The sequence below is a fragment of the Molothrus ater genome, chromosome 5, assembly GCF_012460135.2.
Source record: "Molothrus ater isolate BHLD 08-10-18 breed brown headed cowbird chromosome 5, BPBGC_Mater_1.1, whole genome shotgun sequence".
NCBI lineage: Eukaryota > Metazoa > Chordata > Aves > Passeriformes > Icteridae > Molothrus > Molothrus ater.
Genome location: NC_050482.2, coordinates 24,589,341 through 24,617,295, shown reverse-complemented (window position 1 = coordinate 24,617,295; position 27,955 = coordinate 24,589,341). Strand labels below are relative to the sequence as shown.

General features: G+C 41.4%; 1 protein-coding gene across 1 annotated transcript in view; it reads left to right on the top strand.

Moving 5' to 3' along the window:
- The first annotated feature begins 236 nt into the window (after positions 1 to 236).
- The window catches only part of ST7 (suppression of tumorigenicity 7), a 136,267-nt gene continuing 108,548 nt past the window's right edge, over positions 237 to 27,955 (top strand). The window contains exon 1 of the mRNA XM_036400915.2: positions 237 to 426. Coding sequence (XP_036256808.1) covers positions 276 to 426 — 151 coding nt within the window. The 5' untranslated portion in view covers positions 237 to 275. The remainder of the gene's footprint in view (positions 427 to 27,955) is intronic.

Genomic DNA, 27,955 nt, shown 5'->3' with positions numbered 1-27,955 from the left:
AGTCCATTTTACCATTTTATCGGGGCAGCCTCGCCGAGGCTCGGCGGGCAGAGCCGGCAGCGGCCCGGGGGCACCCGCAGCGCCCGGCGGGCGGTGCGTGCGGCGGGCGGGGAGAGGCGGCCCGGGCAGCGAGAGGGGTGAACCATCCCACAAACACACGCTGAGAGCTCGTGGCAGCAGAGAGCAGCGTTTGCGTTGGTTTCCCCCACACTCCGTCCCCCCCTCCCCCTTTTTTTTTTTCTTTTTTTTTTTTTTCCTCTTTTCTCTCCAAAAACATGGCTGAAGCTGGGACGGGCTTTTTGGAACAGCTCAAGTCTTGCATCGTCTGGTCCTGGACTTATCTCTGGACGCTGTGGTTCTTCATCATGCTCTTCCTCGTCTACATCTTAAGGGTGCCGCTGAAGATCAATGACAATTTAACCACAGGTAGGCTGTGATCCTGTGATCCTCTGCCCCCCTGCCTGCCCGGGGCTGCCCGTGGGGGAGCGCCCAGCGCCGCCCCCTCGGGTACTGGAGCCCTGGCTGAAGCCGTTCGTACTGCTCATATTGTACTCAAGCATTCTTATTAGCCAGGATTAAAACTTCGGTTGTGTTTCTGATCGGTTGTGTTTCTGATAAATATTAGATCTCAACTACTTTTTCTGAATGGTAATAAACAATGAGTGTAAGTTCGCTGGAAGATTATCGCTGTTGCAATGGACTTTGCTTTGGGTGCTCAGGCTCGCTAAGGTTGTGTGCAGCTGCTGTACTGAATCAGCAGTAACTTACGTACTGTTAGCCGGTCTGGATTGGGCAGTTATGGCTTTATCTTGGAATTGCTTATTTTTCCTACCTATCTACTTCGATAATTTAATTTCTGCCCCCCCCCCCTCCCCCCCCAAACCCTCCCACGCCGCTGTTGGACAAGACAAATTAGTTTTGGGGCAGATGACATGTAACCCATGTGGCATCCCTGCTGTTGGGAACTCGAACATTATCTGAGCATTTTTCACCCATCCCTCTGGCCTGTTCTCATTTGATAAGCCTCTGGCAATTCCAGCATCAAAGAAGAATTTAAGATTCAGCATAAGGCAGCTTTCACTTTAAGCATAAAGGCAATTATGAATTGTGTTTATAAATTATAAACTTCAAATGCAATTTTGGTCAAATTTTCACAATATGTCTTTGGACAATATCCTGTTTCTTTTGACATTGCCACACACTGATTAGAACAGGAAGGAATTCTTGTTGCTTGATTCTTAATAGTTTATGTAATGCGTACGTCCCAGGTAAACATTGCAGGCCATGCTTGTCAAGCAGAAATGTCAGAATGCTTCATATTATAATTTTCGCTATTGCAGAAAATCACAGGCATCCATCTGAGACCTAATCAACCCCCTCTGATTTCTTCCTGAGTTTGAACAAACTAATTCTTGATGCACTTTCCCATTTTAAATGTTACTCCAGCTGAGTCATCTTGGGGTTTACAGAAATGTCTCAAAATGCAAGCAAAATGACAGTGTGAAATCTTTGAGGAGTTTTAAAAGGCTGAAGAAAGTCCCTGATAAAAATGGGTTACCGGGGAGAATGACAGGCACAGTATGGTCTTTATGCATCATCTGTTCCTAAATGGAATTTATTTAAAAATTACTACTGGTAATAACATTATCATTTTTTGTTTTATTTAGTTTTTCAAAGTTTTTGTGAATTAATTAAAACAGATTTAATTTATTATGGATCATCTTACCCCTCTAGTCCCCCCAGCTGATTACAGTTGAATTCTACTGCCATTGTTTAAGGTTGATCATGAAGTACCACAGCAACTGATGATGTGATACCAATCACACGTATTTCAGTGATGTGAAAATAAATGTGTAAATGTTGCTACTAAAACTTCTATGTGGCATAAAGAAATAGTAGGGTGGTTTAAAAAATGACTGGGTATTTTCCCAGAACAGGCTGGATTTGTTAGTGAGTTGAGGTCAAACAAACTGGTTTTCAGTACCACCAGAGGCAGGCTTAGGCAGCCAGTTTAAAAAAACTCAGTTCCACAGGTATGATTTGTACTTCATGAAGTAGTGATTTAGAAAGGATTTTGATCAAACACCTTAAACAGAGCCCACAGGGGGCTGCTGTGATATGAAGGACAGGGAGGGCACCTGCTGCAAGGACCTGGTGTTTGCTGCTGCTCTATGATTTTGTTTTCCCATGCCTGGTGTTAGTATTTCTAAAAGGAAGTGGAAAAGCTGGAGAAGATAGTGGAAAAATTATTCCAGGGCTGGAGAGAAGCATCAGAATAAGATTACAGTAAGGTGGTATTGTCATGGAGAGAGAGAAAGAAATGGCCTTTTAATAATGAAAAGAAGTACAAGAATTGATGACTTGAAGGAGAGGACAAACTCAATTTTGTCATAATCAGGCTTAATTTGTAGCAAACTTGAATCAGCTGATAAAGGAGCCTTTGGGATTTGCATGTCTGAAAGTCTTCAAATCCAGTGGTGAAATAGGAATCACAAGCGTTCATGCAGCCTTAAACTGCTTTTTGGCAAGGACAGGGCAGCAAGCTGTGCACCACTGGCAGTCAGAGTCACTGCAGATGGTTTCACCAAATAGAAGGGTGGTTGGTCACTTGTATCAGAAAGTCTGAGTAGGAAGTCTGGGGTCTTTTCCCTCTTTCAGTGTTGTACAGATGTGCACACCTGAGCATTAGTACATGTTGGCCATCCCGTGTGTTTCAGTGAGCTCCCAGGCTTGAAGGTCCTCAGTTTGGCCAAGCACAATTTCAGTGTCCTCAGTGGAGTACATTACTGGGAAATCTAGTCTGTCATATAAAAATATTAATGGTAAGTCTGATTGTAGTGTTTCATGTGGTTTGTTTTTGGTTTGGATTTTTGTTTGTTTTTTAAAATTTTTTTTAAAGTTTGATGTCCAGATCAAATAATAAAAATATGAATAAGAGAATTTGAGCTATTGTACCATACCATTAGCCAGGAAGCAAGAGAGGACATTTAATATGCCAGGCTGGAATATTAAATACAGAATAAGCAGTTGAGGAAGTGGATGTTATTATCTTATTCCAAAATAATTAAACATGCCTATTTTATATAACATGCTGTATTTTCTTCCCATGTTGGCACTTGCACGGCTTCTGAATGCCACACTAATCTGCACTAAGACACACCTCTTCTAAAAATGTGCTTGTTTTTCCTGACATAAGAATTTGGATTTCTAGTCAAATCCTAAGAAGGGAAGAGGCACTGAAGTTAAAATGTTTCTAATGAATTTATTTATCCTTTCAAAGTGCAACAGAAAGACAGATTTAATGACCAGAGCATTAAGTGCGACTGGCTTGTGACAAAGCAGACAGGAGGAAACCTCTGGCTTGCCGAGGGTAGAGAAATCACATAAATTGATTTTCTAAAAGTGTGAAAAATAAATACATGGGTATGAGCTTTGGGCTGATTCTGGCTCTGTTGGTGTCTGTGGAGTATTTTTATTATTCAGCTGTGCTGGAGCAAGGCCCTGTGGTGTTACCAGCTGAGCTGCTAGAGAAGGGAGCATCACAAGCCTGCAGAATAGAAGGAAACAAGTAAAGTTGTCCTGCCAGGCCCCTGAGGTCAGCAAGCCCAGGGTAACCACGGTTGGAAGAGCAAGACTCCATCACCTTGTGGTGGCTAGGACAGAGTTGTTATCTGAGAAACATGGTATATTTTTTTCATTATTAATTTTAAAAAACTATTATTATTCGTACTGAAATAAATAGCTAAAATTGTAATTAATGTGGTATTTGTGATCAGGTAATAGACTTCTTAAAGCCAGTACCTGAAACAGTGTGCATGGTGCTGGCCATTTGGAGAGGAAGGAGGCTGGTGTGGAGCAGGGCTGGCAGCACTGGCCATCAATAGGTCCCCACTCACCCTGTGGTTTGTGTGGCCAGGGGGTGAAGTGAACATCTTAAAAGTCCTGTAAATTTATGATAACAACACTTTCTCTTTGTCCAAGAATCCCTCAGAAAACACAAAATGGAGAGGTTTTTTTAGTCAGCCTGGCCCACCTCAGATGTGTTCACCAATGTGTGCATTGCAATGACTTCAGGAAACAAAGCACTTGGAAAAGACCCATCTTATGAAACTACCTTGTGTTAAGCCATGCAGGAAAGCTGAGGGTGATTTCATTGGCAGAAGTACTGCAGGAGATGGAGAGATGGAGCCTGCCTCTCAGTTTTGGGCTATGCTGTCTTAGGGTGGTGGCTGCTGTCAGCGAAGCTCATCTCATCTTTCCCTTTCTGCGCTTCCTGCCTCTGCAGATCTATACCACACATTGGTGCACTGTGCCCCAATAAGCTGCAGTGTGAGAAAAAAGTAACTTTTCATTCCCGTGGTGTCAAATTCAAGTAGAAGCAGAAAACATTTGCCTGTTATTAAAGTTTAACTAAATTCCCTTTTCCCCCGCTGCTGATAATTTGGCTGTGTGGAGCTGTGCGTGCGCAAGCTGCAGTAATAAAGCACCCTTAGGACAGAAGGGTTTTTTGGGGACTGGACACCTGGGAGTGTGTCTTCCCTGGGCTGGGGGCACAGCTGCAGGGGCTGGGGCTGCCTGCTCTGCCTCTGAAGCCACCGCCTGTCGCTGTGTTTGCTGTGATAGCATCTTGACAGCCGATCAGGAGGTATTGTTCCCCTTCATAAATTTAAGCTAGTGCAGTTAATCATGAGGGCTGGAAAACATTAACCTGACAAAGGCCAGGGAGTTTCAAACAGTTTGAAAACCAGTGAACAGATTCTTTCTTTTAAGAAGAACTGAAACAGTTCGTTTTAGTTCTGCAGATTTGCTGGTGGTTGTTTGGTCTTTCTTCAAAGCAATCTGCCCATCGTTGTGCTTGGTTTCCCTGTAAGCATCTGCTGTGTGAGCTATAGGAGTGTGGTGGTGGGCGAGTCAACAGAAAACCTGGACCAAAACTCTCATGCCACCAAACGAGATGGAAGAATTCTTAACTTCCTGCAAGTGCCATGTCGATTTCTTTGGGGAATTTTTAAGAACTTGACTGTTGAAAGTGAAATTTCAAACGTATGACCACTTCTGTCAAAGTCAGCATCAATCCTGCATATGAAATTCACAGAATCAGTTACAGATAGATAGTTTGCTCACTGACCCAAAATCACTTGCATTAATTTTTGCATTCCTTAGAATGTAAATTAAATATTTACTACATACTGATCTTATTTTCTACTTAGTGGAATTAAAGTGAGCAGTGTTTTCTTAACTGTTAACTCCTCTCTTCAGTTATATCACTTACAGCACCGCAAAGCATTTGTAGTTGCTGCTGAGCCTCCATCCAGGGTTTGGATATTAGAGAATTTTCAGTCTGCCTTTTTGGGTTTTGCAAAAATCAGTTTTTACTGCTGTAGGCTAATATTCAGGAGGTTATTATAAAACAGGTTTTAACTGTTTAAAGCATGTTTATTTCATCATGGTACACTTTGAAACTCTCCCTTTAATGTTTTATGGAAGAGATTATGATGTGCTTCAAAGTAGTATGTTACTTTTAACAGAAAGTAGACAAATCTTAGTAGGTTAAACCGGGGATTCTTGGGGGAAAAGCCATATCAAAATTTGCTGGATCAATGCCCAATGGATGCAGTATATTTGATACTTGTTTTCTACGAATTTTGACTTTTTTTCACCAGCTTGATTTTTTGGTTGAGCTAAATTTTTCAGTCAGCATCAGATGCTGGGAATGGAGCAAAGTTTGTAGGAAATGCAAGGTTTTAGAAAATACTGTTTTAAGAAATTGACTTTCTTACTGCAAAAGCTCTAGAAGATTTGCAGTCAGTATTTCAGGGGAAATGTGTAAGCCAGAGCCTTCAGAATAATTTTTGATAACATCTTGAGTAAGCTTACTGTAACACTGACTGATATACAACCATGGAGCTGTACTGCCAGCTTCTGACTGAAGTCTGATGTCCTCTGTGTGCTGATGAAAATCTGTGGAAAGGCTCCTAAAACTGCATATGTGTACTGGGATTTTCCCAAAGCATCCACTGAGTGCCTGGACAAATTTAGCCCAAAAGAGCATAAGCCCCGCATTTTTCACAGGGGTCACAGGTCATAATTATCTGAGTGGCTGTGAAAATACCACCATTCTAAATTAAAGAAAGAACTTTAAATATTTATTTTTGGTGGTTATTTTGCAAAGCAAGTGCAAAAATCCAGATCAAAAATTTGCATTTGTGAAAGACAAAATAAGTGCTAACTAGTGTCAGTGCCTCAAGGACTGAAAAGAGAGAAAAGTACATAAATCTGTGCCAAAGCTGTACATTAAATGAAAGATAGAAGGTCATGATGCCTGCCTGAGAGCAGCACCTGGCAGGAATTAGGAAGATGATGTTTTATAAAACAGGGATTTTGGAGGGAATGACCTGCCTGTGTTTTAAAATGGATTCTCTGAAAAGAGCTATGGAGAGTCTAGCAAAACCACACTGTTAGCCTAGAGAAGCTCAAGCTGTTTATCTAATCACAGAGAAACTACTTGACAATAGTTAAGGAGGTGTAAGAGCTTTAATCTAGTTGACAAACATATAGTGAGCTTCCTAAATATATGGAGGTAAAATTCATGTTAACTTGTCAGAATTGGGGCCCAAATCATCAGTGGTCTGAAGAAGCAGCTTGGCTGTGAGACATGCTGTGTGCAGTGCCCTTGCTGTAATAGAGAGGTGGTTGCTTATGCTGTAAACTCTGTGGTGGGAGGAAAGTAGTAGGTACTAAAGTAGCCTTTAATATAAGGAGGACAGATCTTAAAAAAGGGGTGGCTGCAAACTGAACCCAGAGGAATGGGCATGAGGAGTGTTTTTTATAAGAGATCTTTGAAGATGTGTTTTTGGACCCACCTGATATGGCAAGGGATATTATGCCTGTCCATCTTCAGCTCTTGTAGTACTAAGACCCTTAGGGTAATGAGGATTGCCAGACTCTTCAGTGGGGAATCTGGGAGTGAAATCTAACGGCCCATAGTAAACAGGAAAGCTGAGTAGTTAAAACACTTATCATGCTGAGGTTTAGAAACCCCCACACCCAGCTAAAAACACTTGCTGATGGTGTGCAGGTATGTTGTGCACAGAGGCTCTGATAGTCCCAGATGTGGCAGGACTTTTGTGCCTATGCCAGAGTAGTCCCTGCCAAGTCCAAGGTTTCTGTGTGTTGTTCAGTCAGCTGGCAAGCTCTGTGCTTAAGGGGGAGTTATTTGTCTTGTTGGCAATTGGTAAAGCAAATAAAACCACTTAAGTGGTAACTTAGGTTGGAGGGCCAAAGCAGTTTCTTCTGGATTGAAGGAATGAACATTGCTGTCAGAAGTTAATGAAGTCTTCTGTGTGGCTGCCACAAGAAGTCAGGATTCACCCTTTTTTATCCAAGATTAGTTATTTAGGAAGGTATTTTATAATTAACAAAATCAGGCCCTGCTCTAGATACATGTCAAAATGTTGAGTACAACTGAGAGTTCTGTTGAACTGTACAGGGAGAACTAAGGCATAGGGAAATGAGACCTTGATGCTGCAAACCCTCAGTGATTCAGGTTGTTCCACAAGCACAGGCCCAGGGCTTTACTGCACTGGTAATTAATATGCATGAATTCTCAAAGACTTGGGCCTAAGTTTTTTGCTAAGGTACTGCAGAGAGCCTGTAGCAATATGGGGGATAGAGTCCCCTGTCGTTTCTGCCCAAAGGTAGTTTTTCCTCTTGTAGTTTGATGATCACACCTAAGTTTTGCTTTTTTTAACCAGAGCTGTTTCAGGAATGTACTTAGGGCAGATGAATTCTAGGCCATAGAATTCAGGCCTATCCTGGCCCTGTGGACAGACTATGAGGTGTTTGTGGCATGTTACTCCTCTGTTGGCTGTTAAAGGGGGTGGCTGAAGGCTCCTTCCACCTGTTTTTAAATTAGCTCTTTGTGCACTGAAGGCATCTATTGAAAGATTGTGTTATAAACTCCAGCTTGTCCTCATGTCTATGAAGTGTCATGTGGACCAGTGATGCAGTGTAAATACTAATGAGTTAAAGTTGCTTTGTGAAATCCCAGCACAGGCTAATTGGAATTGTTTTGTGTGTGTCTTAGTTGGGCACAGCAGAAGGGCAACCAGTTTAACACCAAGAACGCTAAGCTTAAGCAACAATGATGCATTTAAAGACAACAGTTAATGTCACGCTTTCAGCAGACAGAACAAACAAGTTGTAACTGTTAAGCCTGAGGAAAGGGCCTAAATTCAAAGTCCAAATCAAACTTCGCCAGCTGGTGAGAGAAGACAAAGATTTTATTATTGTGGAATCTAAACTGGAGATTTGTCACTGCGGTAGATGCATTGCTTAAGCCATTAAGTGCACTTAAATATACCAATTAGAAGGATGAAAGCTATAGGGCAAAAATGAAATGCAGTCATCTTTAAGATTCCTATTCTGTGTAGTGTGCCAACTGCAACCATGAGAACTAATTTCCAGCTCACTTTCTACAAATAAACTTGGCTTATTAAATGTCAGGAATGTTAGGTTGAAATGCAGGATCTTGCAAGACACTCAGAGATCAAATTTAAAGCACAAGAAATGTTGTTATCATCATCGTCATCTTATTTTGTAAGGCGGCCATTTATTTCTCAAGAAAATATGCCTGTAACCTGAGAGTGTCATAGATGTTGAACTTCACATAACTAAATGTTTTCATGACATGTCCTGTATGTTTATGCTGAGGGCTGAAAATTGTTTACGGCGTGGCTTGGTCTGAAGCAAGGTTATATGATCCACTAATGCACTTAATCTTCCATGTGAAATTTCTTTTGCTATTTTTAATACTGAAGTTAACTTGATAGCAGTGTACCCATCTGGTATGTTTTACACAAATCTCAGCTTAGAGTCCCAAGCTAGTCATTTCCTCAGTTTTCAGAGAGAAGGTTAAACCAGAGCCTGTCAGAGATGGCTTGCAGCTGGCCCTCTGCACCCTGTGCAGGGGACAAGGGGACACAGAGTCCCAGGGTGAGGCTCAAGATACTTCTTGAGCAGAAGCCAACTTTGTGCAGCAGCAGGATGCTGCAGCTGAGCTGATGAGCCCTCTCTGTGAAGAGAAGGACATGAGGAGGTCCTGTGCAGGGCTGCACTGATGCACAATTACTGATCTTAGAAGTCAGAAGTGTCTTCTCTGTAGTGCTTGACTTGATGGATTTATCTGCCTGCTCAGAGTCAGCTCCTGTGCTGTTTTAAAAGTGCTTTCTGGTCCCTGTGTCTGACTGTCCTGCTCATTGGGTCACAGGACAAAGGATTGGTTCAAGCACAAGTGAATTGCTTTAGCAGTTAATATCCTTCTACATATTCCCAGAAATTCTTGTCAAGAGTTTACTGCTTAGAAGTGCTGATGACAGCTGTGTTAGCAGTCACCCCAAAAGCCACATAGTCTTGTGGGGAACCCAAGTCCTAAGGAGCTCTGATTTGCTCCAGGGTTTCCTCAGGTGTCCAAGCTGCAGGGTTTCCTCAGACCTTACCAGGAGGGTTTGGCCTGGGTTATGGCTGAGAGTGTTTTGTCAGCAACTCCACAGAAGGTGGAGTTTCCACCCCTGATGCTCTCCTGTAAGGTGTATGTAGGGTCTGTGCTCTGTGCCACTGGAGAGGTGTACAGGCCTCTCTGGGTCCTGACTCCAGCACTCAGTCATATTTTACATTATCTTTCCATAAACTGCTGCACTGAAAGACTTTTTTTCCAGAACTTGATAATTCTTATGGATAGAAGCTTTGCTCTCACTCTGACTTAGATGTATTTGTGGCTGGCTTGCACATGTTTGTGCTCGTGACAGCTCTCTCCTTTACCTGCAGAAACAGCAGCAGTACCATGAAGACTGGTTTCAAGTGCACTCATGTGGGGTTTTTCCTGCCTGTCCATCCATAAGATAGAGTCACTTGGGTTGTCCTCATTGGTTGTCCATCCACATGCTGGACGTCCTTCATTTTGCTGGTAGTACTTTGTTCTTTCAGTTTTCTGGTTTTGTATACTCTCCATCATATGCCAAGGTAAGGCTTCACTGTCTTATATAGTGTAATTAATCCTTCTCACCTTACAGTGAAAATAGTTTTCCTTGCTGGTTCCTTGCCTTTTGCCCTGTTAACTTTGATATGGTGTCCTGGCAGCTCATGCTAGGTGCCTTCTGCACCTCCTGGTTTTGGTAATGAAAATTCTCAGTAAGGCTCAGTTGGCAGCTCCATGTGCTCTCCACACCGTCCAGACTGGCTGCAGGTTTCTCCATCTCCTGTTTTAACTAGCTTTCTGCAGCACTGTCAGTACTTGACTGAAATCCAGACAGTTTAGAGCTACACATTTTTCTTGGTAAGAGAACTGAATATTTTCAGTAAAGGGGCACATCTGATTGGTCTGGCATGATTTATTTATTTTGTGTTTCATCCTATTTTTTGTGTACGTCAATTGCTTAATTTGTTGTTGTCCTAAAAATTCTCAGTAGCTTTGGTCTGCATTTTAAAAACAGAAATATGAAGTACTCTGGCATAATTTGGGGGATTTGAACAGTTTATTAAAACTCTCTCAATATGGGGCTTGCTTTTACAAATGTAACTTCCTTCAGCAAGTTGCTTTCTGTGCATTCTCTTAATCTTACACTCAACCACGTCTTGAACATTTTAAGTCCTTTGAACTATATCTCACTTTCTCAGGTCACAGTGTCTCTTTTATTGCTCTTCAGTTACTTTTTTCCCCCCACATTCAGCAGTTTTGTTCCTATTCAAAAATGTAATAAATATTCACTTTGGAAACTACCATATCCTGCTTTTTACCTTGCTGTGTCCTTACTTATTTTGTTGAAATAGTCTTGGTTTGTTGGATTTGGTTTTTGATCTATTACATAGATCTTAAGTGATGACTTAGTCTGACTTTTTCAGATATAGTTTTATTTCTCTACCTTTTGTCCTCACCAAAGCAGAGGGAAATCTTTGAACGCCCCAGGTCTTGCAGGTGTTACTTGTACAGGGCTGATATTGCTTTATTTGAAGGCCTTAGCTGATAGATTGGTATGAGTTAGAAATTGAAATTAACTTTCCGTTATTGTTCTGTGAAAGTCTGTGTTGCAATTCTGGTCTCCTTGAAGCAGTTGGTAAAGCTCCTACTGAGTTAAGGAAATGATAATGTTGCCCCAAGAGGTTTTTTTTTTTTACATTAGTCTCAATAGAAGAGGTTATAGAGCATGAATGACTCTTATACACCTCCCAGCAATCTGACATAAGTTTGCACATTTGCTGCCTTCCTGGATTTGAAACATGACAGGTATCAAAACACTGAGAACTGATGACAGTGCCGGTTAAATAAAGGCATTTAGCATGAAAAGAAGTTGACCTGTCTAAACCGAATCTGCAAAGTTTCTTAGCTGCTTTTATGTTTAAAACTTTTTAATCAGTTCTCTTGCCACACATTTTTATAACTCGTGAAGTTGTAATATAAATTTTCAGTTTTACAAGGTATCGTAGGCTTTCTGACAGTGTGATGAATTTTGCATGACATAAGCCAAACCCAGTAATTGATAAATCACTCACTGAAAACTCTGGGTGCTTCAAGTACTATTCTACTCTTCTGAAGTCAGGTAGGTTTAAAAATCCCAATTTTTCTTCAGGCCACATTCAAACTGGTAATGACTGATTATGGAACAATACTGTTATTGGATGATTGTTTTTATTTTTGTTTCTAAGCAAGATATACAGAAATAGATAAAATATTTTATATTATATATACAAAATATATTGATATATATTTCATTATCTATTATATTTATGTTAGTAATGTATATGTAATTAAATATAGTGCTGTCCCCCTTGTGTTTGAGGCTACACCTTTATCATTTGGGGTAAAGAGTCAGTGATGGGCGGGACTCATTGGCATTGTTTGCTGCTTTCCTTAGGCGAGCCAGTAATACAGGCCTGAAATAAATACCCTACAATATCCTCCTTACAAATCTGTTCTTCCCTAGGTGCAGTTGCCAGATGTCAGCAGTGTGTGGTTCTGGGTGCTGCCATGCTCCTGGCTGTGCTGCAGAGCTGTGGTGGCCTGTGATGTCTGTTGGTGTGAGTGAGAGCAGCACCCTCAGTTATTGTGAGGGGGCTCTGTGGCTGGGAATGCTGACCCAGCTTGATCACTAGGAGGGCAGCTCCCACCCTGGGGATCACCCAAGATCTCAGCTCTTCCACTCTGGGTTAGGACCCCTTTGCATCTTGGCAGTGGACCCCTAGAGCTGGAGTTTGTGGTTTAGTCCAGGCTGAACACTGGAGACTTTCTTAGTCTAAAATAAACAACCAACAATCCAAAAACCAGCCACAGAGAGCCCACAGACAGCTGCTCTGGCCACGAGCTCCCTGGTATACACAGCCCTCTGTACATTGCCATCATCCTCTTTCCAGTGCACATGTGATCCTTCTGCACGGGCACAAAAATCAATAATAAACAGTAAATGAATAACGAGAAGCCTGCCAACCAAAATCTCTCTTGTTTGCATTCATGTTTGTTTTCCTTTTCTAATCTAATGTGACAGAGAAGCATTTAAGGGAAAAGGATGCTGGGAATGATGAAATTTTATAAAGCCTTTTCTCACAAATGCCTTTGTTTTAGGAGCGAGGGAGCTTGGTGGTACCCACGGTGGCCGACATTCCCTTGCAAAGCCTTGCACTGCAGGCTAGGGCCGTGGGCTCCTGGGCTTAGTCCCTCAGAAACTCTCTCCTTTTGTAAGCATCAAAAACCCATGGTGTTGATGCAGTAGATAGGGATGTGTCTGGTGAGCTCTACAGTTCTCAGGATGTGTTTTTATTTATATGCAGGAGGCAGGTTTTATCTGTCTTTGGACTTTAAGGTGAAGATAAATTCTCATTAAAAGTATCTTTTCTGTTCCAGTTTGCAAGATTAGTTTGTTTGGGATATGTATTTTTAACACATAGACTGGAGTTGTATCTGCAAGGCTGTGTTTTCAGAAGGACCTGGGATATTTAATTACCTATGCTTTAGTTAGCCATTAGTTTACTTATTAACATGTACTTATTCATGTACTCTTTATACTAAGCATAGTAATAAACCAAACAATGCTTTGCTAACTGAAAGAAAAGCATTTAATATCTGATACACAATGTATTAGGTGCATCTCTAATGGCACAGTATTCTTTTAGTCATATGCTAGTGTAATTCTGCAAATCACAGCCGTTGCCTTTGCAGGAAGTTATGCTGTCAGTTTGGAATAAAAGTTAATATTAATGAGAGATGTGAGAATACTGTAAAATAACAATAAACCTAAAATATGTGCCAGTTCAAACAAATCTGGGTATGGTGTTTGCTTTCTGTGAATGCTGTAGTTCAGCAAAAAACCAGCATTGGCTGACTTGGGTTCTCAGTGTTGTTGTTAAAATACAGGTCCCTCTGGTCTGATGATCGCCAGCACTGTGTTGCAGTGGAGGGGAAATGTCTGAGGTTTGAGTAGTGTTCTTAATTTATCGTGAATAAAATAAATGGCATATTTACTTACAGAGACAATTAACCCTACTGTTCGGCATACTGCAGTTTTAAATCTAGTTGAAAGGATGAATTGAATTTGAAATTGTAGTTTTGATATGCAGGATGTTTATCATGCAGAAACTAGCTAGAAGCCAGTGCACTGGCATTTGAATCATGTCCATTTCCTAGGGGTTGCTGTTCAGCTGGGAACAGTGAGATCAGATTTTTGTTCTGTTCTGGTTTTTACAATATTTTTTTCTCCCTTGTCTTTGGTGGTTGCCTTCAGTCCTTTCCTTAGTCCTTGAGCCAGCCCTTCACCGTGTCTTGCCTCAGCTGCTGTAAGTAGATTTTTCGTTTGAGGCTCAGCAGTGTGGCAGAAGTGGAACAGGCCTTGTGCCGTGCTCGCGCTAGAGGGCATCATCCTTGGAACGACACGGCCTCAGGCCGGGCAGGCAGCGGCGGCTGGGCCTGTGGGCAATGGAGTCTGACACAAACCTGGGGGTGCCTGCGGGTCAGAGAATGGCGAAGGGCACCACGAGCCGGCTCATGCACCCGCGGCCACAGCCCCTTGCGCTGAAGGAGTGTGGGGAGCCCCTCCATCTGCCACTGGGGACCCTGAGGTGTCCCACCCTGAGCTGTTCCTCCCTGAGCTGTTCCTGCGTTGCATCGTGTCACCCGCAGAGGGGAGGTACTACCTGGGACACGGTCACATGAAATAAAGAAATAAAGCTGTAGGACCATCCTACAACTGATGTAGTTGTAAGGCAAAGTCAAGTCCCACCCTTCAGAAGTCTGCTTGGGAGGGGGTCCTGTAGATGGCTTTGACAAGGTCAGGGAAAGATGAGGTTCATGACGTGTAAATCTCAGTCTACAGAAAGCTGAAAGAACTATGATGACTGTCATAAAGCTGGATTATTTTAAGTAGGACAAAAAATGGAAAACGCAGGACTGGTTGTTGACTAAAGGTGTCTCATACTTGTTTTCCTGAAGTGACTACTACAAAATAAGCTAAACAGCAAGTTAAAACCAGTTGTGGTGCTAGGTGCTGCGTTTATGTGCCCATGCTCCTGCAGACAGTGAGGACAGTTTACATGGAGGTGCTGAGGAGGTGACTAATACCAGCCTGCCTGCCTTTATTCCACCCACTGCCTCAACTGCTCAGGCCACGGTGTTTTTACAGACATTAAGTAGTTTCTAAGGCTCTGGAAAATTTGTGCTAATTGTTGTGGTGTAACGTGTGTCTGACTCTGGCTGACTTATTCTGTACAAACAGCAAAATTATCTTTATTTTCTGAAGGTTTTACTAGATAGATGGTACTAGATAGATCTCATGTCTGTCCAAGCATTTGTGTATACATGCAGACATGGCTTTGTTGTTGGTTTTGTATATGTAGAAACAAATTCAAGGTGTACATTGTTTTTTGTGTATCCTTGCCCCCCAGTACAGCTGATCTATTCAGGAGTCTGTAACCATGGGCACTGATGAAAGTTTTTTAAAATGTCCCATTTGTTTCAATATGAATCTTATAAAAAAAATATGCATATTGCTTATTTTAGCATTTGGAGTCTTTTATCATGATTTTTCAGGAAAGAAATCACTGCCTTCCTTTGATGCTGATGTCTGCCTTGATAAAAAAATTGTATACAAGGTTGTTCTTTTATAAATCAAATCAATCAAATACTAGTTCTGCTCATTCAGTTTATTCTTGAGCTGCTTTATCTTCTTTCTCTGGAGTGCCATTGATATTTTGTGTGTACACAACATCATTATTAAATAATTTATGTGTTTAAAACTGATCAGACAGTTCAAACGGACTCTTTCAACATCAGGAGCCTCTGGAAAGCACGTCTCCTTCATTGGGATTTTGTCCATGAGCTTATTTGGGAAATTTCAGCTAGGTTGGTGTTTAAGTGCCTGGTCTTTGCATGGCTATGTGTTAAATGCTAGCTCCCACCTTTATGTTGCCATCCAGACAGACCAAAGATCAATTTTAAGTGATAAAAGATGAAAAGCAGCATTGCAGGTAGGGTTTGCAGTAGGTTGCCAAGTGCTGAACGGGTCTCAAGGGTTTGTAATGCCAGCTCTCCACCTGTTCTGCACTTATTGGATTGTTTTTCTGTGTGTGTGGCTTGTTGTAAATGAACCACAAGGTAAAGAGACTTCTAATGAGGCATACTAGGTACAAGCAATTGAAGTACTTAAAATTTTTCTCTGTAAAGTGTTCTCGTGAGGGCAGTCTCATGTGTGACATGCTTTTATGACAGATATCCATAAATGGAATAAAACATACATTTTCTGGTGTCTTTCAAGGCAGCACCCTAACTCTAGAGAGATTTGAAAGACAAAATACAAAAAACCAAATTTGTATGATTACCAGCAACTCACATTGAATTTCAAGGGCATAGGCATAGGTGTTCTGTTCTGGCAAGTCATCTCCTATATCTCTTTTCAAGTCTTGTCTCCTCTTGCACTTAACATGGTATAAATATTTAGGAGTCCAGTGACTTTTCAAGAATAGCTGCTTTGGTAGACGAGCCCTTGGCCCTTCCTTAGCTTACTACATCTTCTAATGCTAAACAGCAATGGCTAGGTCAGAAAAATTAAAAGGAGTTTGAATGTGAAGTAGTTTGCTGTGGAAATACTTTTAATAGCCCAATTGTATTGTAACAACTGCAGCTAAGAACAAGTAAGTGAACGTGAAATACGAGCGGGGCTTACTGTGTATTTTTTAAATTAAAAATAATTCTTCTTATGAAAGGAAGAGGCAAATACCTGATTTATTGATGAATTTCTCAAGTATTTCTCTCTAAGTATTAGGTTTGAATGGCTAGGTTTTGGTAGCCAGAGGGCTATAGGGGTGGCTTCTTTGAGAAGCTGCCAGAATATTCCCATAGTCTAGCAGCGAATGCCAGCCAGCTCCAAGGTGGACCCACCACTCCAAGGTGGACCCACCACTCCAGAGTGGACCCACCACTGGCCAAGGCCAAGACAGTCAGAAATGGAGGTAACACTTCTGTGGTAACAGATTTAAGAGAAAAAAAAGGCTACTGCACAGAAGTAATTGTGGCTAGAGAACAGTGGGGTGAGGATATGAGGAACAGCTCTGCAGACACCAAGGTCAGTGGAGGAGGGTGGCAGAAGCTGCCCCAGGTGCTACAGCTGAGATTTCTCTGCAGACCATGGTGCAGGCCATGGTGAAGCAGCTGTGCCCCTGCAGCCCTTGGAGATCCATGGGGATACCAAGATCCACCTGCAGCCCATGGAGGAAACCCACATTGGAGCAGGTGGATGCCTGAGAGGAGGATGTGAACCTGTGGGAAATCTGCTGGACCAGGCTCCTGGAAGGGACCTGCAGACCCGGGAGAGAGGAACCCGTGCTGCAGCAGGTTTCCAGGTTTTGTGATGTTATGGGGGACCCACACTGGAGCAGGCTGTGCCTGAAGTATTGCACCCTGGGGAAGAGTGAACCACAGTGGAGCGATGTGGGGAGGACTGTTGCCCTTGGGAGGACCCCCATGGATAGTGAGGACCCCCAGGCTGGAGCAGGGGCAGGACTCCTCTCCCTGAATGGTGGCAGAAACAACAGGTGATGAACTGACCATAACTCCCATTCCCTGTCTGCCTGTGCCACTCTGGGGAGGAGGTAGAGCTGGGAAGGAGCGAGGGGTGGGGGGAAGATGTTTTTAACGTTTATTTTACTTCTTAGTATCCTGCTCTGATTTTGGTAGTAATAAATTCCATTAATATCCCCAAGTTGAGTCTTTTTTGTCTGTGATGGTATTTGGTGAGTGATTTCTCACACTCCATAACTCATGAGCCCTTTCTTTTATTTTCCTGTTCTGTGGAGGGGAGTGATTTAGCAGCTTTGGTGGGTGCCTGGCATCCAGCCAGGGTCACACCAGCACCCTGTAAACCAAGGGTTCTTACATGTTCTTGATATTTCTGAGAGTTTTGTATGTGCAACCAAGCTGTGCTCCAGAAACTACAGAACATAGAAACCTCAGTGGTGAAGTCGCTCAGCATTTCTAGTGTTGCTTTAGGGGAGGTGTGGACAGATTGCTGTTTTTTATGGGGGTTGTGCATTTTTTTTCTTGAGAAAAGGTAATACTAGATGCAGATTCAGCAAACAATGGAAAATAACTTTCAGTGAGCAGGTGACAGTTGTGATCTGCCCCTACTTCATTTCTGGTTTACTTTCTCATGTGAGTTTTTTACACACTTACAGATAGTCTTACTATAATTCCAGTTTTGAATTTTCATAGTTCTTGACTTCAGTAGCATCTTACCATACTGACTGCTGCAAGTAAATGATGTGTTTAGTGAATTCCTGCCTCATACAGTTCTGTTTGTTCCTTATCTTATTGAATGGCTGCTTTTTTGCAATTCTGCTTCTTTATTTTACCGACACATGCAGTATCCTTTCTCTTTTAACTCTTATGTGACATAAGCAATACTGTTTTTTTTTTAAATCTTATCATTTGTATTAACATGGCTACATCTCCCTCCACAGTCATGGTTTTGGATGGGTGACAGTACTCATAAGGTATGAGTGAACTACAATACATAAAATAGATTACTTATTTCATATGCCTTGCCATTCCTAATACCACATTTTGGTTGGTTAGTGAACCTAAAAAGGTTTATTTTTCTGACTCTGTCTGCAGCTGTTCATGGAGGAAGAGAATTCTGTTGAGCTGTGTACAGCAGGGCTTAGATTTTGTGCTCAGTCTGTTGCTCTGTATGGGGAGAGAAGAAAATGCTGTCGTTGTGTTTTAAATTTAGTAACTTCTGGTAATTTTGATGATTACTAAGATGCCTTTTCCGATTATAAATAAACCACATTGTTTAAAATATTTTTGACTAGACTGAATTATGTCCCAAAATTGGAACAGGCTGAGGAGAGTTTGGGAAAGAAATTACCATCAAGTTTTTGCATTCTTAACCATAAATGGAAACAGAAGGGTATTGACTGACCAGAAGCTTGAATTCTATAGCTCCTCTGGCTAATGTAAAACATTATATATTAAAAATCCTGTCAGATTTAGTTTTTCATGCTTTCGAGGTTCTCTTGGAGGTCTGTAGGTAGTGGAAGGTGGCAAGCCCTGCCGTCTGAACCTCATTTGGCAATCTGGGGAGCAGTAAGAGGTGGATATCAGTAGGTATTGGTGTCCTCTGGGACAAGCAAAAGAGGTAACCCAACATCACTTACTCTGGGAGACCAAGGCCAAGCTGGCAGACACTTGAGGATAACCATGGGCTGTTGCAAAGCCAATTTGAGGAGCTCAGGAGCTGGACTTCGATGATCCTTGGCCATCCCTTCCAACCAAAGATATTCTATGACTCTATGAGTTCAAATCATTGAAAGCAAAGTCTGAGGAATTCAGTGTCTTTCTTGCTCAAACTCCTAGGCAAAGGCTGCAAAGTTTGATGAGGAGCTAGGTGGTGAGCTAAGAAGGAGAGATTTCTAGGCAAAACCCCTAAATTTGGTCATTGCTTTTGTATCTGTCAGGATCTATTTACTTCCATGACTCAATTATCTGTTCAGGTTACTTAAATTGCTTCAGAATCTTGCTTCTTTTCATGTAGTTTTGTCAAGATTTTTGAAATTAGGAGATAGCATTTGGCACAGAGGAAGGTCATTGAGCTGAAGTTAGTGATGTAGCTGAACAGGAGCAAACCACTGGTTTGATGTTCTGGGGTGTATCTTTGCCTTCCAAGAGCCTGGTTTCTTTCCTCTGTGTACCATGTGTCATCTGTCATTGTGTGCATGTTATGTGATTTTTAACATCCATGAGATGGAAATGAAACTCCTTCCAGTGTCTGACCAATAAACATGATGGATTTGGGTGTCACTTCTGATGTCTCATTCTGGGGCCAGAACACCTGTCCTGTGAGGAAAGGCTGAAAAGGCAGGGGTTGTTTAACCTGGAGAAGTCCCCAGGGGGACCTCATGAAGGGGGCTTATAAGAAAGATGGGGACAGACTTTTGACCAGGGCCTGTAGTGACAGGAGAAGAGGCAGTTGTCTTAACTTGAAAGATGGTAAGTTTACTTTGAATATAAGGATGACATTTTTGCTGTGTAGGAGGTTCTGGAACAAGGCTGCCCATAGAAGGTGTGGATTCCCCATCCCTGTAAGTGTTCTGGGCCATGTTGGATGGGCTTTTGAGCAACATGATTTAGTGGAAAGGGGTCCCTGCCGATGGCAAGGTGGTGGACTCCTTGAAGAATCTTCACAAACAAGGTACCAAAGTGTGTTACACTTTATTATCCAAATAATTGTGGATATTTAAAGTTTAATGTTGTAAAGTCATACACAGGAATGTTTCACCCATAACAACATGTTAACTGTGTGTTGTGGTTTGACTAATTTGTATGATGTAGACACTTGATGAGTTTTTCCATTACTCATTTTCTCTAAAGCCATAAAAGAAGTATGCAATACTTGCTACTTCTTTTATGGACTCAGAAGAGTTCATAATCTTGGAAGAGATTTCAAACAGTCGGCGCGTTTGAAAAATCCTGCTTCTCTATCTCAAATTAGTACATAGGGATTTATTTTAGGTTAACAGGTTTTTACAAGGTATTTGTCTTCTTTATTCTTTCTGTGCTTGATCTTAAAGTTTTAAATCTTCACCATTAAAGAAAAGCAGAAACCTAAGGAATCACTGTAACTTTTTTGTTATTTGCAAATAAGTGAGGATCTCAGGAGCTTTTAGATGTATTTGTAACAATGTGTGATACATCCCCCTATGAAGTTATGATCCATCTGTTGTATGAAAACCATTGATAGTTGTAACTGGTGTTCTTATTCACACCATTTCTATCTCAGCACAGATGTGATACTTTGTGGGCAGCCAGGGCCAGAGACTTTCTGGCACAGCAAGCCAGCAGTTGTTTTCTGCCAGGGAGACCCATGACTTTAGAATGTGTCCTTGTGCAGTTAGGTGGAAGCCAAGCTGGATTTCTGCTCTATGAACTGTATGAACAGTAAGAGAAATAGGAGATCCATACAGATTAGATCTTTCATCCAAACAGACAAAATAGACAAGAGACAAGAGGACTGCTGGGCTTTGGGGTTTTGGGTAAACCCAAGGCTCTTGGATGGGATGAGGTCCAACTTGTAGGGCGTGTTGGATTTATGTTGTTTTTCGAGGTAAGACATTTGTGACTAGAAATGTTCTGTTTAGCCAGTTCCCTTGGATAGATTGCTCCATGTCAGTACAAGTTGGTTGGTGGCACATCCATACTCCTTCTCTGGGAGACATCTGCCTTAAATACACAGGGCTGCAGGAAACTCGTTTTTTAGCTCTGGGTCTGAAAGCACTGGACTCTGGCAGGAATATGAGGTGAGAGCTTGTTCATCAGTGATTACAGATAGGTTTTCTGAATTAATATAATTGAAAAAGTAACTGTGGAGGTAAAATTGTTTTTTTTATTTAAGACTGCCATGGAATGTAGGTATCTTTGGGAGCTCTGTGGCCATGGAGATCAATGTCCTTCTCTCAGCAGGTCCTCAAAAAGACTGTGGTCTGTGGATGTGTAAGGTTTACCCAAAGGCTTGGATCCTCTTTGTTGCAAATACTGTCATGTGTGCTGTAATTTCTAATCCTGTTCTTTCCACTCAGCAACTGCAGTGCTAGCAGGACAACAAAAGCTGTAGCTTTTGAACATCAGACTGTCCTGGTTCTGGCCAGGAACAGGATTAATTTTTTGCAGTAGTTGGGATTGGCCAGGCCCAAATGTTATTCAGCACCATCTCATGAGACTGCCATGGGCAGGAGAAAGGGAATCTGTTTCTCTTTGGGAGAGATGGGGTTACTTTCTGTCCAGAAAAGGTAAGGAGGTACAAGTTGTTTCTTAGTCTTATGCCTTTTGTTACTAATATTGCTGCTGTTTCTGTTGTTTATTAATTTCATTCCTGTTTCCAGTAATTTTTTTAAATCTTTTTTATCTTGAACCACGATCTTTGCCTTTAGTTCTCCCAGTTGAAGTTGTGAGAGGCAGCTTGGTTTTAGCTGGGCTACTAAGTTGGAGAATATAATTTCTAAGCCATGATGTAGACGTGCTCCATGATTCTGCACATGTTGCCTCTGTTAAGCAAATTTTAGAAAAGAGTGTGCTTATAACTGCCTTTAACCTCTTAATGGAGTGGAGAGAAAATGCTTAATAGAGGTCAGACCATTTTCTGTTTAGACTGCCACTTAGATTTTAAATTCCATAGGGCATTATCTTGTTACATTTTTGTCTGAATGGTCTGATTGGCTCACAGTGATGTCAACAGCAACATTAATTTAAAATATGTGTTCGTGTTTGGTCATGAATTCTCGGTTTCTGCTAAGTTGTATGTATTTTGGAATAATTTTGTAGAAGTAGCAACATTTCACATACAGCCTATTCCTGCTTGGTTTAGTAGAAAGAACCTAAAAATAAAAAGTCATGACAGTAAGCAAAGTCAAAGTAATAATTCAACTAAAGGAAAGAAGTGCAGCAATTAAATGAAATTTTATTTGTAGTAATTTGCAACTTATTTTTTCCCCAGTTGTGCACAGGAAGATACATTTAGTCAATACAGTATCTCATTTTCTACAAAATCACTAAGTGCAATGAAGATTTTCATCTGCTTTTTTGGCAGGAGCACTTTTGTACCAAATTGTAATGCAATAGTCAGGGAACCAAGGAATATTTCCTGTTGATGACTGAAATTGCCTGCCCAGATTCTTGGTCTAGGTCCATGGACTTGGCATTTATAAAAACTTAATTTGCAAAACCTTACAATTTGAACATGACACTTCAGAGCTGACATATATTCTCCCTTCCCACTGACACAAAATATATCTTTATTTATCAGTGCTATGTGGAAAAAGAAGGAGAACAAACTAGTTTGGTAGAAGCACCAGTCATTTAACTTCATTTTCTGTGCATGTTTGATGTGCTTTTAAGAACAGGAAATGATGGTACAGGAGACCTTATCACTCATCTGAGATAAAAAACCCCTTATTTAAAATAACAGGCCAATTGCCATGAATGAGAATTTGTTTCAGGAAGGCAATTTAGTTTTAGATCTAAAATACCTCCTAATAAATATTAAACTTTACTTATTTGACAACTTAGGTCTGTCATGCTCCTACATGGACAGCATAATTTAAGCATTCATTTCAGTAGTTGATCAGCTATGTCACACTGAAATAAGGTGTACTTTCCAGACAGATCTCCAGCTGATGACTAGTGCTAATGCAAAGAATCAGTCCTAGTATCTAAGTTTTTATTACAGCAGTTTTTTACTATTGTTGAGATTTGAAATGAAGACCCGTGGACACTTGCTAGTAGAAAGCCATTGGTTTTTATTCTGTTGGTGTTGTGAATAATATTTCCTGTGAAGGGGTTGAAACACTATGGAAATGATGACTAAGAACATTTGTTTTAAAATACATTACATTTCATTCTTAGCTGTGGATTTAAAAATAAATTGTCTACTGGGAAAAAATGTTGGGCATATTCCAATTTCACAACAAAAAGCAGGGGTGGGGTTAGATATTTTGTACTTGTGCTGAAAAGGAAAAGTGCAGAGATACTGGGTACAGGCATTTCATGGAGACCAAAGAAGTCCAGCTGCCCATCTTGCATAAGGGAAAAGCTTAAAAGACTTTTTCAGTATTTCTTAAAGTCAATGCAATTCTCAATATAACCAGAAAAGGAGATGGAGTGGCAAGAACTCCACCATCAGATCAATTCTCATGTTCATGTAGTGGTTTGGGTTTTTTGGGTTTTTTTTGATGTTGCTCATTTGTCTTATTTATTTTGTGTAATGAGGTTTTGATATAGAGAATTGAGTTTGTCTAAGGGTAAAAGGCCATAATTTGGTATGTTCCATGTCAAATGAAACATAGGAAGTCCTTGTGAGTGTTGCAGGAGATGCTTTAGTACTTAAAGCTTCTAGCCTTTGGACATCATCCTTCAGCCTCTGGTTTTAATCCCAGACTTTCATGGTTTGTGTGATTTAAACATGCATGAACACAAGACCTCCGTGTTCTCCGCAGCATTCTCTTGAATATCAGCAATAAAAGACTTTGCTAACAAATGATGTGCATGTGGGTCAGTGTTGGACTGTTTAATGTCTCCACAATGCAGATGTTCTCAATTTCGTTCTATATTGTCATGTGTCAAAATCCTATTTTCAGAAGTGATGTGACTTTAAAGAAAAGCCAATGGTACTTAAATAAAGAAGTTCCTAAATAACTTTTGAAAAATGTGCTTGGGTTTCTAAGCGTTTCAATGACACAGCTGAACCAATATTCAAATAAATACATGCAGGTAAGACATGAAATGTTTTCTGAAACAGTCATAACAAGGAAATTAACAATCATGAAGGGATAACTGAAAGAAAAATGTGTGTACTCCATGCAGAGCACATGGCATAGCTGGTTTTGATATCATTGGATACTGCTTCTTTTCAGGCTGTAGTTTCTGTCTGCAGTGCATTTTTTTCCTCAATAAAAATCTAGTGGCAGTAGGTAGAGTGAAACAAAGGTATGTCTAAAGGTCCTGACAAAATAAAAAGATCTTGAAGTGTTGCTTTGGATTTTCTGAATACCCAAACAAAACACCATGAAACAATATAAGAAAACACCAGGTTCCTTTGGGAAGTGAGTTAGGCTCAGCTGGTTTGCCAGTGCTGGTGGCTGCATCCTGGGACTGCTTCACATCCACGATCTCTGCCTTGCCTGGCTCCTGGTCTGTTGAATTGGCCAAAGCAGTGGGAAGAAGCTTAGATCAAAGGCTGACCTGCAGTGATTTGAGCTAAAAAAAGGTAGATTGAATGCAGCTGGTCCTGAAATAGGGTCCAGTCTCTGGGTCTGTCTTAGCCCAGGCTAATGCCCTGCCAGGGGCTTTGAGGGGTCCTCCTCATGTCTCCTGGTTTGCAAGCCAGTCTGGGCTTCCTTGGCAAAGTGTTACTGAAGTTCATGCACTTTCCTGAAATATGTTGATGCAGTTGAAAATGCTGCCAGCAGAAAAATCCCTCTTTGCTCTTCTAGGGAGACAGTGAATAGGAGACTACTGAGAGATATTTATTAGAATTAGTCTTATAAACCTGTCATAGTGTAATTTATGCTTTCCTCTCTGTGCAGACTACAGCTTTCCTGCTGTAAAGATTGTGAGAAGACAGAGAGTGGTCCCAGACTGAAAAAAAACAAGAGTGTCTGTGAAATCTTGTACTCATATAAATGCTGAGAAAGATGACTTGAAAAATACATAGGAAGAAAAATAACAGTGACTATCACACGTAAGAAGAATAGTCTAGTTCTTAAGAGGATGTAAGCTTTGCCACATATTAGGGAAACTTAGGAAAAAAAAAGGAAGAACCCTGGAAAAATATTTGAAAATGTTTGTTTATTTTTTTAATAAACAAACATTTGCAATGTTGTCTGCATGGCCATTACCGTATTCCCTTCCCCCAGACAGACCTGTCAGACTGTAGAGGTAAAGAAAGCACTTCAAATTCTTCTTCAGTGTTTCTGTTTCCTTTTTCTTCTTTTTCTTACTTCTTTATTTATTTTCTCTTTTTAAAATTTTGTTTTAATCATATACATCCATAAATTTCAGACACTTGTTTTTATCTGATGCTTGGGGGTTTCTGCCCTTTTTCCGTTTTATTAAGATTTAGTCTCTATTCTTCATTTGAGTTCATGCCAAGTGAACTGTGCTGGCCATGTGGGTAACAGGTATAAAATCTGCTGTACTGTAGTGCAGCCAAAGGAGCATTGCACTTCACCATTTCAGCTCAGAGTTTGTTCGTGGTTGAGGGTGAATGTGTTCTTCCATCTGCTGGAACCCCAGGGCCGTTACAATGCAATATTGTTCCTGACACAGAGCGATGAATGTGGTCTTTACTGTGGGAAAATTCCTCTGCCAGCCGTGAGGAGCAAAGGAGGTCTGTTGTTGATGCTCTCCTCGGTCACAGGATGTGGCTCAGGCAGCTGTGGCTGCCCACAGAGGGATGCCTGATGCTCACTGCCATATTACTCTATTAACCTTCTGCCATCTCTTGACATTCTTTTGTGCTCACACCTCAGTCTGTCTCTTCCCTGCTGTGCACTTTGATTACCAGGTCTCTGGCTCTTCAGCAGAGCCTGTTCCCTGAAGCCTTCCACTGCAGTCTCATGAAGATTTTAGATTAAATGGTGTTGCAAATTCAAGTACATCCCTGTAGCAGGGAAAACCTTTGCTGACCTGGGAAATGAACCCAGTCTGCTGTGTGGATTGCTGCCACACAGCAATATGGCAGTGTTTAATTTGGGTTCTTCATTATTTGCTGGAAAGGGCTCTGTATTGCACTTCTGTAATGGCACTAGACAATCTCTTCCATTAGCCTTATTTCTCAGGCAAGACCTTTGCTGTCCATTGGGTCCTGTGAAGACCCCCTGGGTTTTGATAAGAACAATGTATATATACTTGGTTTAGCTCCCTGTGAGAGCAAAATCAGGGATTTGAAAAAACTGGGATAGCCAAGTCCATGCTGGAATGGTGAAGGTGGGCTCCAAGGCATGCAAGGAGGCTCATAACGTGAGCATTTTTGGGGGTTGAATGAGTGATAGTGACTAATGAGGATCTCTGGACCCCAGCTGGGTGGAGGCTTGTCTCCCCATTCCTCAAGTGGTCACTACTTCCTTGTCCTTTCACCGTTTCTCTCAGAAGGAGACTGTGTCTGGATTAGAAGTGAGGAATAGGAGCACAGAGAGGAAGAGGCTTGTGCAAGGTTTCGGTCATGGCTCTGTAAAAGATAAATGCATGCCACAGGCTGAGCTAACATTTACTACTGCAGAAGCACATCTGAGTACTGTGTAGAGAGCACAGATTTGAAATTTGACAACCCAGCTTCTTCTGGCAGGGTCTGAAGCTTTTAAATAGAAACTGTGCTGGAGCTCTTGGGAAGCTGTTCCCTAGGGGAAGGGTCTGGAGGTGGGGGATGCACTGGGAGGCTCACTGCACTCTGCTGTCAGCACTTCCTAATCAGTTATGCAAGTTATAGAAAGGCAGCTTGAGAGTTGTGGGATAGAAGTGGAAAGAGAAATGGTTTCTCTTTGAGTGTAGGGGGAAGCAGGGAGATTTCAAAAGGGCAGAAGCCTTCTTAAGTTCCTGCTGGCATCTTGAAGACAGTAAACTCTATGCAACAAACAAACAAAAGAACAAAATAGAATGTGTGAAAGATGCCTATTGAGCTTTCTGTCAGCAGTGGGAATTCAGAGGCTTCACCAAATCCTTTTGTGGGACTGTGCTTCATTTCCCTGAACTACCTTTGTGCCTTGAGACTAACAGCTGTCATTTAAGATGCAGCATTCAGGTTTACATTTAAGCAGCACCTCTAAATCAAGATTTTTTTTTTCAAGCTTCATTCAGAAATTACTTCAACCATCATTGAAATGAAAAAGGATGGTTTGTATTTCCCACGAGAACTGTACTCTCTTTGAAAAAATAGCTTATACATTCACTCTAGAATATCTAGAGTGAAGACACTCTAGACATTCTAGAGTTGGTGTCTAGAGGCTGTTTCATCCTAAGGCTGGATTCTGCCTGTTTGGAGAACAGTATGTTAGTTCTGGTAGTTCCAACGTAATGGTCTGGTATGTAGGAGTACAGAGGTCTACTCCTACATACCAGACCATTATGCACATTATGTGTACCAGGCTGTATTTGCTCATGACCCCAACATTTGCTGCAGTAGGAACATCCCAGGTAGCAGGAACTCTCTGATCCTGCAGATGGGTGAAGGTGGCAGAGGTGGCTGAGGGTCAGTAGTGACCTGAGCAGGTTGCTGTGTGGGGCAGCCTGTCTTGCTGTGTACTCTTCCCCATATTCTGCTGGGCCAAGTCCATTCCAAGCCCTGAGTGCCCACAGGCTGCTCAGGAGGGCGAGTGCCAGAAGGTGGGTTTGAGGGGCACGGGCTCACGTGGCTGCACTTGGGGAGCATATGGCAGCTGAAGGCTAGGTAGCAGTGCATGCAACTGAAGGGGATCATAAACAGCTCTGTAGAGCTTCTAAAGGCATGGTTTAGTGAAATTGTGATGGTGAGATATAAAAAATACATTTTGTTGCTGCAGAAGCAATAAAATGATGCCGCAGTGTTGTCAGAAATCTGGATCTGACTGATTGTGAAAGAAAATTAAAACAGGCGAGGTTTTAATATTAACCCTGATCTAAAATGCTGCGTCTCAAGAGCATTAAAAGTTTTGTTCATTGCCAGCAGCATATTCATTCATCTGTCAGTTGAAAGAAAAAAAATGTGAATGTGATTAAGATCATATTTTCTGTGAGGTCAATGGTGCCTTAAATCAAAGAAATTCAGAAACTCTCAGCTGTTTCACAACAAAGGTAAATAACCAATTTAAACAGTTGTCTGATTATTTTCAAGAAACAATAAAAAGTACAGTGAATAAAAAAAAATATATATAAACCATTATTTTATATATAAAC